The following is a 12,292-nucleotide window of genomic DNA, read 5'->3' as shown; positions in this document are numbered from 1 at the left end:
AAGAGTTACTGTAAGTGTAACATAGTTTAAAAAGGTTCAAGTTAATCCCGCTAAATGGGACAATAGCACCACCTACTGTCACAAATGTCACCCTACATTGACTAAGAAGGGCAAAGAATTGTGGGTAGTCCTCAGAGTAATGGAGGATTCACGCTGGTTGTCCACGAAAATTAACCATTCTATGTTGTTGCCCTTCGTCTTAATAATTATAAAAGGGGTTGTTGCTACAAAAGAAATTTAAAAACTGGATTATAGATGGCAGACAGTTGGTGTCATAAGCCCCGCCCTCTGTTCAAAGATGGTCGCTCACAGTGGACATAGATGCTTCTTTCACTCCTCTTTCAAACCATCTGTCCTCTCTGTCCAAAATGTGAACATTGGCATCATCGAAAGAGTGACCTTTGACCTTTAGGTGCAGATGGACAGCTGAGTCTTGTCCTGTGGAGGTGGCTCTTCTATGTTGTGCCATGCGCTTGTGAAGTGGCTGTTTGGTCTCTCCAATGTAGAGGTCTGGGCATTCCTCGCTGCTGTACAGCAAACACCACATTGTTAAGTTTGTGTTGTGGAGTTTTGTCTTTCGGGTGAACCAGTTTTTGTCTGAGTGTGTTGCTGGGTCTGAAGTATACCGGGATGGAGAAAACTCTCCTGAGTTTCTCTGATACACCGGCTACATAGGGGATGACAATGTTGTTGCGTCTGTCCTTCTTATCCTCCCTCGCTGGTGTCTGATCTTCTTTTCTGTGCATCTTTGCTGACTTGATGAAAGCCCAATTAAGATAACCGTTAGGATAAGCGTTTCCTTTACATGTGTGTGTTCCTTCTTTTTTCCTTCAGGCTTAGAGGGAACATTTTCTGCCCAGTGATGTAAGGTGGTGGGAGTAAAAGAGGTGGTACTGGTCCATGTGTGTGGGCTTCCGGTAAACTTCGATGTTGAGGTTGCCATTCTCTTCAATGTGCACAGCACAGTCCAGGAATAGCAAACAGTTATCCTTTGTGTCTTCCGTGGTGAACTTGGTGTTTTTATCCACAGCATTGATGTGAGCAGTGAGGGATTCTGCTTCTTGTGTTTTGATTTTGACCCAGGTGTCGTCCACATATCTGTACCAGTGGCTGGGTACTCTCCCTTTAAAAGAGCCAAGAGCCTTTCTTTCCACTTCCTCCAATGGCATGTCCATTCTTGGCCTTGTTGGTGATACAATGAGGAGTGTTCCCCACAAGGGGCGCTAGGATGGTGGCAAGGTGTTTGGAAATGTTGTAGGTGGCTGAGTTTATACTGCTATCGATGGGTCTGAGTGGGACTGTGGATCTTTGGAAGATTGTAAATACAGCGTATAGATGATGGTATGTAGAGCAGTCAATGACTTTATCCTTTTTAAGTTCTTGTAGGCAACTGATAACTTTCTTTTTGTAGTTCCTTGTGTGGTCTTGTTTTGAGGCTTCATATGTATTGTTGTCACTGAGGAGTGTAGTAATTTTTGTGCAATAATCCATTGTGTTTAGAACAACAGTGCACCTTCCCTTGTCAGATGGTGATATGGTGATATTATAGTGTTTGCTCAGGGATGTAACGGCCTTCTTTTCTTGTATTGTGGTGTTAGACGGGGGAACTTCAAGAAACTTAAAGAAGTCCAGATGCTTTTCTTTCCAAGCTCAGACTACAATGACCTGGATGACTGAGAACCTCAACGGTATGTTGGCCTAACAGTCACATTTTTGGTTCGGCTTTCAAAATTCTAGGACTAGATTTTTTTTTAAATGCCACCCGATGATTGTACAGTATTAAAATATTTGTTGGGAGGTTCCATTTAGGACATTAGGATTAATCTTTTATCACAAAAGTGCTTCTGCTCCTGAGAAAATAGGTGGATGGGTGGACAGATGGGTATTAAAATATAGGCAAAAAAATCATAGGTAAGTCTTGAGGACTAAGGGACATGGTTAACTGTCAACAGGGGATTAAAAATATTAATGAAAAATGAATACATGATATATTAGCAAAACAGCTGGTTGAACTTTGCACATTTGGTCAGATTTTAAAGAGAAGTGGTGGTTGAGCCTGCAACTGATCCACATAATAATAATAATGGATTGCATTTTATATAACGCTTTTCGGGACCCCTCAAAGTGCTTTACAATTCCACTATTCATTCACTCACACATTCACACTATGGTGGAGGCAGCTACAGTTGTAGCCACAGCTGCCCTGGGGCAGACTGACAGAAGCGAGGCTGCCATATCGCACCATCGGCCCCTCTGGCCATCACCAGTAGGCAGTAGGTGAAGTGTCTTGCCCAAGGACACAACGACCGAGACTGTCCGAGACGGGGCTCGAACCAGCAACCTTCCGATTGCAAGACGAACACATGTAAAATTGGATTTGACATTCCTCTACATCATCAATGCTTTCTGTGTCAAAGGTGTTATTGAAAACTCTTCCACACTGCAGGAGAAAACTTATCTGTTACGATGACACAGGCATGTCTGTTTTGCCCTGTTTCCACATAAAGTGCGTCTCCTAACTGATTAGTTAAAAGCGCAACCAGTGTTAGCTTATCCAGCTAATCTCCCATCATTCTCTTATCAAACGAGTGGAGGTTTATCCACATTCCACAGGCTGGAAGCTTTATGACAGAACACTGTTTGATATGAAAAGAGAGATCACTTTCACTTTGATACAGTTTAAATTAGATATGGAAAGTAGACACCTATTAACGCTAATTTACACCATGGAGCCCCACTGTAAAACAAAACGGTCATAGATTTAACACTGTTATGAAGCTGGATTTAACTTTGTTCCAGTACAGAATGTAGAACTCTCTAGACTGGCTGGTTGGTGGTTGCAGTTAATAGACTTACATTAGTCTATGTTAGCCAGCTAGTGACAGAACTAGTAACTCAGTGAATATGGAAACTAAAACTAAAGACCAGAACATTTTAAAATACCTTAAATGATACCATGAAAGGGGATACCATACACAGGGAATGACACTACAAGTCCCAACCAACTTCCAGTTATAGCCCCATTTTTTTTTTACAGTTCCCCAGCTGCTGACACTGAAGAGCCAAAGCAGTTGGGGAGAGCTAACTTAAAATCAGAGGAACTGATTATATTTGCGTATATTGTGGTTAGCCAAGGCATTTTATCACCACCAGCCTGTTGCATCCCAATAATTAAAGATGGGGAAACTGGCAGGCAGGGCGAAAACTTCCCCACATTCAACGTTCTGCCAACATTGGGCATGATGATTTAAGCCTGAACAAAACTGTCTGGACAAACAACTAATTCCCCAGCTTAGAACCTCTGGATTTACCCATGGTTGTCACAGCACATAATGGTCAATATTTTACCACCAGAACTCACCAGACAGTGCCAGCTCAGCCGATTCCTTCACCTAACCACTATAAAGTGATCAGATTCTTTGTGTTCCAATCTACCCACAATCCCAATTTTCTGTGGCTCTCATGGTTAGAAAAATCCTCACATAAACTGAGCAAAAAGGCACAATTACAGATGGAGTCACTTCTGTTTCTCACATTGCGTGCAGCCTACCTCGCCACCTACTTGGTGTGCTGTTGAGCCACATGTCATATAACTCAGACACTTACCCCTGAATAACAGGTTAATTCCTGAAAATAGAAACCTAAATGTGTTAAACGATGTGTTTTAATGTGACGAATAACCACAGCAGAAACATACTGTAGTGCTGATAATCATGCTTTATTAAAGAAATAACTGGAGGAAAGACTCAAGGAGGGTGCGAAAATAGTCAAAACTACAACTCAAACTTCAATCAAACCCTTAAACTGCAGGGCGACGTGTGGGACTTGTTGTTGAACGCAGCAGTAGGTGGTTTCATACATCTGCTTTGCCGCACCCACCTTGACTGACAGGTGAACTTCTAAAAACTAGCACACAAACACACTGCATACCTCCGAGAGACAGCTCTGTTTCTGCAAACAAGCACAAGACGGACTCTTATTCAAAGTGATTGGCCAGGTTGGTGGTACAAGTGAAAAGTCTCATCAGTGGTTGTTTGCCAGATGCAGAGCACAAAATATAAAAGAAACACTTGTGCTCAGGGAGTGCAGGCCGCTCGCACTCTGAGCACGTCAGTGAAATAGCAGTACGACAGAATCAGTCGGAGTGCGAGGTCCAGTCATCCTGCTTACATGAGGGTAAATGCAAACAGCATTCAGGATCTCACACTGCTTTCACAATGCTAATGCACTGCTCTCTAAAGCAGTGTATTCATAGTTTTGTCTCTGATTGAGTTAACATCAACAGGGAGCCTCTCTACCTGTTGAGGCAATCTTAAGACTTCAACTTATCGTTGAGGCACAAAGTTTAGTTTCTTCGTTTAACAGAGTATTCGTTCCTGTTGGAACTTTCTCCTGTTAAACCATATACAGTTTCATTTTGTTTTAGTTAATATTATTGTCATAAATAACAATGCATACACTTCCCATAACCGGTAACTTCGGCTATATACATTATGTACATGTCACAGAATAATGGATCAAAAATCCTAAGTCACAGTTATCCAATATGGTACATTTTATAACACCTTTAGACTTTAGTCTAGTTTGGCAAAAATTAATGTCAAGATAGGTACAAAAATAGTTCATATTTACAAGAACAGAAATCCAGATCTTTATCAAGTAGATTCTTTTGCTTGATTAAATAAAAACGCTTGAGAAAAGGAAAAAGGGGAAGTTTTGAAGAGTTGTTTTTTTTTTTTCCTTACACCGATCGAATACTAATGTGAACAGTTGCTGTATCAGATCCCAGCTCATTTGACAGTTTGAGGGTGTAGCTTCCAGCATCCTCCTCCTTCACCCCGGTGATAATGAGCGTGGTCAAGTCCTCAGTGGTCTCAATATGGAAGCGTCCGGCAGCGGTCAACTCAATCGTTTTGCCGTCGTGCGACCACTCAATGTGTCTGGCATCACCAGAGAAGGCACAGGCGACTGTCAGGACTTTGCCAGGCTCAATGCTGATGTCCTCTGGCAGAGCTTCAATCCTTGGAGCAGAACCTGGAACCCATGGTATATGCACAGAACAAGAACCTTTTTTCATTTAGAGTAAGGCAGGCACACAATTTAACAACAGACACAAACAAAAAAATGTTATGACAAGAAAGCATGTTTTGCTAATTGAGCTTAATTCAGCATCTTTATGGCTTCCTGTTAAATCCAGAATTCAAAATCCTGCTCCTCACATACAAGGTCTTAAATAATCAGGCCCCATCTTATCTTAATGACCTTGTAGTACCATATCACCCTATTAGAGCACTTCGCTCTCGCTCTGCAGGCCTACTTGTTGTTCCTAGAGTATTTAAAAGTAGAATGGGAGGCAGAGCCTTCAGTTTTCAGGCCCCTCTTCTGTGGAACCAGCTTCCAGTTTGGATTCAGGAGACAGACACTATCTCTACTTTCAAGATTAGGCTTCAAACTTTCCTTTTTGCTAAAGCATATAGTTAGGGCTGGACCAGGTGACCCTGAATCCTCCCTTAGTTATGCTGCAATAAACGTAGGCTGCCGGGGGATTCCCATGATGCATTGAGTTTTTCCTTTCCAGTCACCTTTCTCACTCACTATGTATTAACAGACCTCTCTGCATTGAATCATATCTGTTATTAATCTCTGTCTCTCTTCCACAGCATGTCTTTATCCTGTCTTCCTTCTCCCACCCCAACCAATCACAGCAGATGGCCCCGCCCCTCCCTGAGCCTGGTTCTGCTGGAGGTTTCTTCCTGTTAAAAGGGAGTTTTTCCTTCCCACTGTCGCCAAAGTGCTGCTCATAGGGGGTCATATGATTGTTGGGTTTTTCTCTGTATCTATGAAGCGCCTTGAGGCGACTTTTGTTGTGATTTGGTGCTATATAAATAAAATTGAATTGAATTGAATTGAATCTTTATGAGGTTTCATTTCAAAAGAAGGATAATTGTGTTGCTGGTGGATGCGAGGAAGCTAAGTACAGTTTTACAGATTACCAAGAGTCTTATGATCTTACCAAGAGCTCTAAGGGATCCCTCCATGTGGGAGGCCACCTCCATGAGGCTACTGGAGCTCATGGCGTATGTCTCAGATGACACGGAGGACATGCTGGACATGGACATGGTCTCAAACTTCATTTCAGCTGCCATGCTGCTGAAGGAGCGGGAATCCGACATGGATGACATCACTGCCTGCTGGGAAGTAGAAGAAAAGGCAGACGACTCCTCCATTGTATGGATTTCTTTCTTCATCATCACCGATGAACTCAAGGATGACGATGACTCCTTTTGACTCATCAATACTGATCCTGGCAGAAGTAACGATAACACACATGTCATTGTTAAGAATGACTTCAATGTCAGGGCTTTGTTATAATTTCTTTAAAGCATGAAGCTGGATCAGATTTTCTGGAGGGTGATAGAAAAAGCCTACCTTGAAGTACCAGCTGCTGTTCACAATAAGCTGTAATCTTCTTGCGAATTGACTGAAACACTTGTCCAGTGAAGTTGAAAGAAGACTTGGATACTCCTCCTTCTGATTTCATCTCACAGGTGTACTCTCCCTGATCACTGTCTGTTAAATTATGGATCAAAAGGCTGCAAGAACCCTCAGAATAGTGCATCTCTAGGCGACTGCTTTGTGAAAGCCTCCTCCCATTCACATACCATACCACCTCTCTGACGGAGCTCTCACAAACACAGGACATCCTCACTGACCCCTCACAGGCTTCTGCTGTTAGCTGACTCATGACCTTGGGGGGTTTTGGGATTGGGGATTTTACGGTGGGTGGAGACACAACTCTCTTGGGGGACATGGTGGGAGGAGGAGACTTCATTCTGGGAGGTGATTTGATCCCTTCAGGTTCAGGGGACTTCAGTGCCCTTGGTGATTTGATGCCTGTTGGTTCTGGGGACTTGATGCCTTTTGGTGTTTTGAGTCCAGGAGGTTCTGGGGACTTGACACCTCTTGGCACTTTGATTCCTGTAGGTTCTGGAGATTTGATACCCTTGGGTGATTTTACTTCCTCAGATTCCAGTGACTTTCCAGTCCCCAGGGTCTTAGTTGGCGGTGGTGACTTGAGTCGTGGCTCAGGAGATTTTAGACCTCGTGGTGACTTAAGTCCCTCAGGCTCAGGAGATTTGACACCTGGAGTCGGTGATTTTAAGCTCTGTGCAGGAGAAGGTGCAGTTGGCTCAGGAGACTTTATGCTCTTGGGAGACTTAATCCCCTCGGGTTCAGGAGACTTCACACTTGGTGTTGGTGACTTCACACTTGGAGCAGGAGATGTTGCACTTGGTTCAGGAGATTTTATACTTGAAGCTGGTGATGTAACTGAAGGCTCAATGGATTTGGTGCTAGGTTCTGGTGACTTCACGCTGGGAACAGCAGAGGTTGGGGAGGGAATAGGGGATGTGACTGAAGGTGCAGGTGACTTTACACTGGGAGTGGGTGACTTCACGGATGGCTCGGGGGGTTTGACTATTTTAACTTCCTGCTTGGGGGTTGGTCTATGGATGGTTAAAGTAAAATGAGCTTCCTGTCTGCCTGCTGAATTCTCTACCACTACTGTGTAACTGCCCTCATGGGAGGCTGTCACAGAGGAGATTTCCAAACTGGATTTATACTGAGTTGTGGTGACCTGAATGTGGTGGGATGAGACAATGGTTCTGCTCTCATGTATCCATGTCACAGTGGGTGCAGGCTCACCATCAATATCACAGGTAAATCTGACAGTCTCTCCCTCCTCAACTGTCACAGACTGAGGCTTAGTGAGGATTCTAGCTGGAAGAGAAAGTTTTGCCTTCTGGACAGAAACTTCCTCATCACCAGCAGTGGTAGATGATTTCAGTTTAGCTTCAGATATGGCGTGTTTCCCACTCAGAGAAAATTTGTCAGATGAATAAGAGGAACTAGATGACAGGTATTCAGCAGAAGCATACTTGATAGATGAGTCATACCTCTCAGCAGAGGAGTACCTTTCAGAGGAGGCGCCATATCTCTCATGTGTGAATACCTCATGTGTTTCGGTTAACTTAGATTTGGTTTCTTCTACCGCAAAGTGGGTCTGTGAAGCATAGCCAGCTTTGAATTGGGAGATGTGGTAGTGGTCTGTTCGAGTGACTTCAGGGACGTATGCTTTGGGAGCTTCCTCATCCTTGCGGCGAGAAGAGAAAGTTGTGTAGCTACCACCTGACACCTCCAGGGTAGCATAGTCTGAAGCCTCTCCCTTAGAGTTGGAACATACACAGCGATACGTGCCACTATCCTCTTCCTGACACTCCAGAATAGTGATGGTCAAGACACCAGTCATGTTGGTAAAGATGAATTTCTCACTGGATTCAGAGATTGCAGTTCCATTGTGGAACCACGTGATCTCGGCCTCTGGTTTAGCTTGTACATTTAGGGTGAATTTTGTATCTTGACCAACTGGGATACGATGAGAACGCATCCTAACAGTGACACGCGGGGCATGGTCCAAACTGAAAGGTGACTGACTGACCAACTGATACTTCCTTTCAGATTTCAAAGCAGCCTTTCTGGCCTCATAACGGGACATGATATCAAAACGGGCAGACCGCTCAAACCTCGAGGAGGAGCGTGAAGACCTTTCAACTGACTTGATGGGGCTGGGGGAACGTGGTCGGGTCCTTTCTGGGGTAGGGGACCTCCTCCCCACAATCTCTCCCTCTACTTCCACAGGATGCCTAGCATGTGGTTGTCTTATCAGTTCTGAAACTGGACGCATTAGCTCGATGTAAGTGGGTGACAGTGACCTTCTCCTCCTCATATACTGAGAGATGGTACGTTTCTTCTTTGTCTCAGCAACCTCAACAATTTCATGTCTACCTTCAACCCTTCTTTCCTCACGCTCCATGGCACGTCGCTCAATGCGTACAGGGCTGCCAGCAGGTGAGGCAGAAAAGCCAAGCTCCAGTTCATCCTCCAACATCATTCCTTCTTCTTCCTCTGTTCTCATCAGCTCCTCATCGCTAAGGTCTCCCAGAGATCTCCTCCTAGATCTGAACGACGCCTCTGACACAGGACTGGGAGAGCGGCGTGCAGGTCTGACAGTCTCCAGATCATCTAGAGTGAGTTTTGGAATACGCCATCTTGGCCTATACTGGTCAGTGATTCTAGGAAGGGGCATGACGTAGAACTGTTCCCATCTGGACAAACGAATACGTTTCTGTCTCTTCTGCACAATCCTCTCCATCCTCTCTGAAATCTCATATTGATCTCTTAGCTTTCTGTACCACTTCATATCTGACAGAGGTACAAACTGTTTGATACCTTTGTTCTCATCAAGAACTCTGGGATCATGAACCACAGGCTCAGGAATTTCATAGGGCATGAAGATCTTCCTCTCCTCCTCCAACTTCTTGGTCTCTGACTTCTCCTCTTTGATGTCAAACTCCCCCTCGACATTCTTCGTGCTCACTGCTGGCTTGTAAATCTCTGCAGCATATTTGAGAGCTTCTTGAGCAGTGGGATTAAGCGGTACAAGCTCCTCAGTAGCAACGATTTTCTGAGCCATCTTGTTGGTCTTATCAATTTGTTTCTGTATGTGCATGTATTTCTCTTCCTCACTCCTATATTCTCTCCTTGTATAGGTAAGGCGGTCCACATTCAATGTTGCCTGACATCTGGCGGTGCCAGCAGAGTTGGTTGCAGTAACTTTGTAAACACCAGAGTCCTCAAGTAGAGTCTCTCTAATGTGAAGGACATGAGAGTCAACGTCCTCCTGTATGACAACCACCTTGTGACCAAACTGTAGTGGATGACCATCCTTTTCCCATTTAAGAGTAGGAGGTGGTACACCTGAGACTCTGAGCTCAAAGCGGACACTCTGTCCCTCCATGCACTCAACATTAGCCAGCAGGCGTTTGAACATGGGCCTCATAGTTTCTTCCGTCACAGGATGTGGTGCCACAGTGAGACGGGCCTTGCAGCTGTCTTCTCCAAACTTGTTGTGGGCCATAACAGTGTATTCAGCATCATCAGTCATGTCCAGGTTATGGATCATGAGCTGGTATAGACCCTTATCACTGGTGAAGGTGTACTTGCTGTCATTATCACCTGGCTTGATTTTTTCACCATTCTTAAGCCAAATTATGCAAGGCTCTGGATGCACAGTAACAGTAACACCAAAGCGCACATCTTCGCCAATGAAAGCGGTGCGGTTGTAGAGAGGCAAAGTGAACTCTGGTGGTCTCTGCAGAAGCTTAGTCTTGTCAACTCTCCTCCTTAATTTCCTGATGGAGCGGCTAAGATAGTACTCTTTGATACTCCTCACTGTCTCGACAAAAAGCTCTCCGTAAGCACTGTCTTCTCCATCATCACTCAGCACTTTGCATCTGTACACACCATCATCACTTTCTTCAATGTCCTTTACGTAGATACTGGCAAAGCCATTACTATAAGTAATCTCATACTTGTGGCTTGTGTGTAGCTGGCAGTTACCAAAGTACCATGACACCTGTGTACTCTTGTCATACTTGGCAATGCTGCAAGTGAATCTTGCATAACCACCTTCTTCAGCTGAGGCATGCATGACTGGGCCAGCACGGAAGCCATGGCACTCAGTTCCAATCTTCACTTTACCAACATCCAATCCCCTCTGGTTCTTGAAAGCACCACCATAGGCCACACGAGCTGCTGATACAATAGTATCAACCCTCTTTACCAGAGTCTGATAGTACCTTCTGTGTCTCAGCGTTCTGATAGCCTTGTTGCTAATATGCTCTATTTTCATCTTGAGCCATGGGTGCTCCAGAGCCTCATGGGCTGTCATACGAAGCTTCCTGTCCTTGACTAGAAGTCTGTCCACAAAGTCCATAGCCTCCAGGCTGATATCCTTAAATGCTTCACTGTCGAAGACATACTCACAGTTGATGATATTCTCAATCATCTTTGTGGTAGACTCTGCTGCAAATGGATTAAGGCCACTGAGTAGAACATAGGCCATAACACCAACAGACCACATATCTGTGGCCGTTGTGACCAAATCATGGCGGTGGACCTCTGGGGCGTAGTACTCCGGTGCTGAAAAGAGCATTCTGATGTTTTCTCCTGGCACCAGAAGCCTAGCCTGGCCCATCTCAATGATCTTTATGTTGGTACTTTTCCTTGTAGTGTACACAATGTTGTCTGGGCGGATATCAAAGTGGCCAAAGTTGTGGGAATGCAGGAACTTGAGAGAAGAGCAGACTTGTCTAAGGTACTTGACAATCTCCTGCTCTGTAAGCTCAAAGTTGCTGGTGCCAAGCCGCTCAAAGATGTCAACTCCAGAAATGAACTCAAAGATAAGGATGATCTCCTCCATGCTTTCAAAGTATTCATGCAAGTAGAGGATATTCTTGTGCCTTCCCATATTAAGAGCTTCAATTTCCCTTAAAACCAACTCACGATCAGTTCCTTTGACTTTGATAAACTTGGCCATGTAGGTTTTCTTTGTGGCAATCTCAATACAACGGTGAACCACACCAAACTGGCAGTGAGCAAGCTCCTCAGAGATAATGTACTTTGAGGACAGCTCCTTCACCTTGTAGAAAAGAGCCTCCTCTTTAGTAATTTCTCTTGTTTCGTCCACTTCCTCATCATAGTTCCTAATTACAGACTTGTCTTCCTTTGTGGTGATAGGCTCAGTTGGTTCACATGGTGGGCTCAGACCAAACTGGTTCTCGGCAATAACACGGAACTGGTATTTGGCCTTTCCAAATATGTTGATGATAGTGATACTACAGTCAGTAGTTTGTCCAGCACGAATCCACCTATCACTGGTGGTGGGGCACTTCTCCACAATGTAGCTAATAATGTTGCTTCCACCATCACTGGCAGGGGGCTCCCAGACAAGAGTGATAGAATCCCTTGCAATTTCACTAACCACAAGGCCTTTTGGAGCTTCAGGAATGTCAGCCACATTCACCTCGATGGTTTGCTTGTCCGTTCCAAACCTGTTCTTTGCAGTAATAATGTAGTAGCCAGTATCTTTCCTCTGGACTCCCTTCTGGAATACCAGGGATGTGAAAGACCTTGTGGTGATGACTTGGTGATAAGGAGAGTTGGAGAGGATCTCCTGACCTTTCTGCCAAGTGATTGTTGGCTCAGGTTTGCCAGAGATGGGGATCTTGATGGTGATGTGATCACCACGGACAGCATGGACTGCGCCCATTCCTTGGAGCTCTTGAGGCAGATGGATCTTAGCAGGAACTACAATAAAAATGACCAAAATCATGACTTATTCTCATGAATGTGGGCTTTTTTTTAAATCAGGAATTTCAAAGAAGATATCATG

General features: G+C 44.5%; 1 protein-coding gene across 42 annotated transcripts in view; it reads right to left on the bottom strand.

Annotated features, from left to right (window-relative positions):
- Window positions 1–3,699: 3,699 nt before the first annotated feature.
- Window positions 3,700–12,292, bottom strand: part of ttn.2 (titin, tandem duplicate 2) — a 253,336-nt gene continuing 244,743 nt past the window's right edge. For all 42 annotated transcript variants that reach the window (XM_085135108.1, XM_085135090.1, XM_085135096.1 and 39 more), the window contains 3 exons: window positions 6,430–12,207; window positions 6,014–6,304; window positions 3,700–5,034 (listed from right to left, as the gene is read on the bottom strand). In XM_085135108.1, coding sequence (XP_084991234.1) covers window positions 4,742–5,034; window positions 6,014–6,304; window positions 6,430–12,207 — 6,362 coding nt within the window. In that variant the 3' untranslated portion in view covers window positions 3,700–4,741. The remainder of the gene's footprint in view (window positions 5,035–6,013; window positions 6,305–6,429; window positions 12,208–12,292) is intronic.

The sequence above is a fragment of the Neolamprologus multifasciatus genome, chromosome 16 (genome assembly GCF_963576455.1).
Source record: "Neolamprologus multifasciatus chromosome 16, fNeoMul1.2, whole genome shotgun sequence".
NCBI classification, from domain to species: Eukaryota; Metazoa; Chordata; class Actinopteri; order Cichliformes; family Cichlidae; genus Neolamprologus; species Neolamprologus multifasciatus.
Note: the sequence above shows the minus strand (reverse complement) of the source record. Positions and strands in the feature narration are given on the sequence as shown.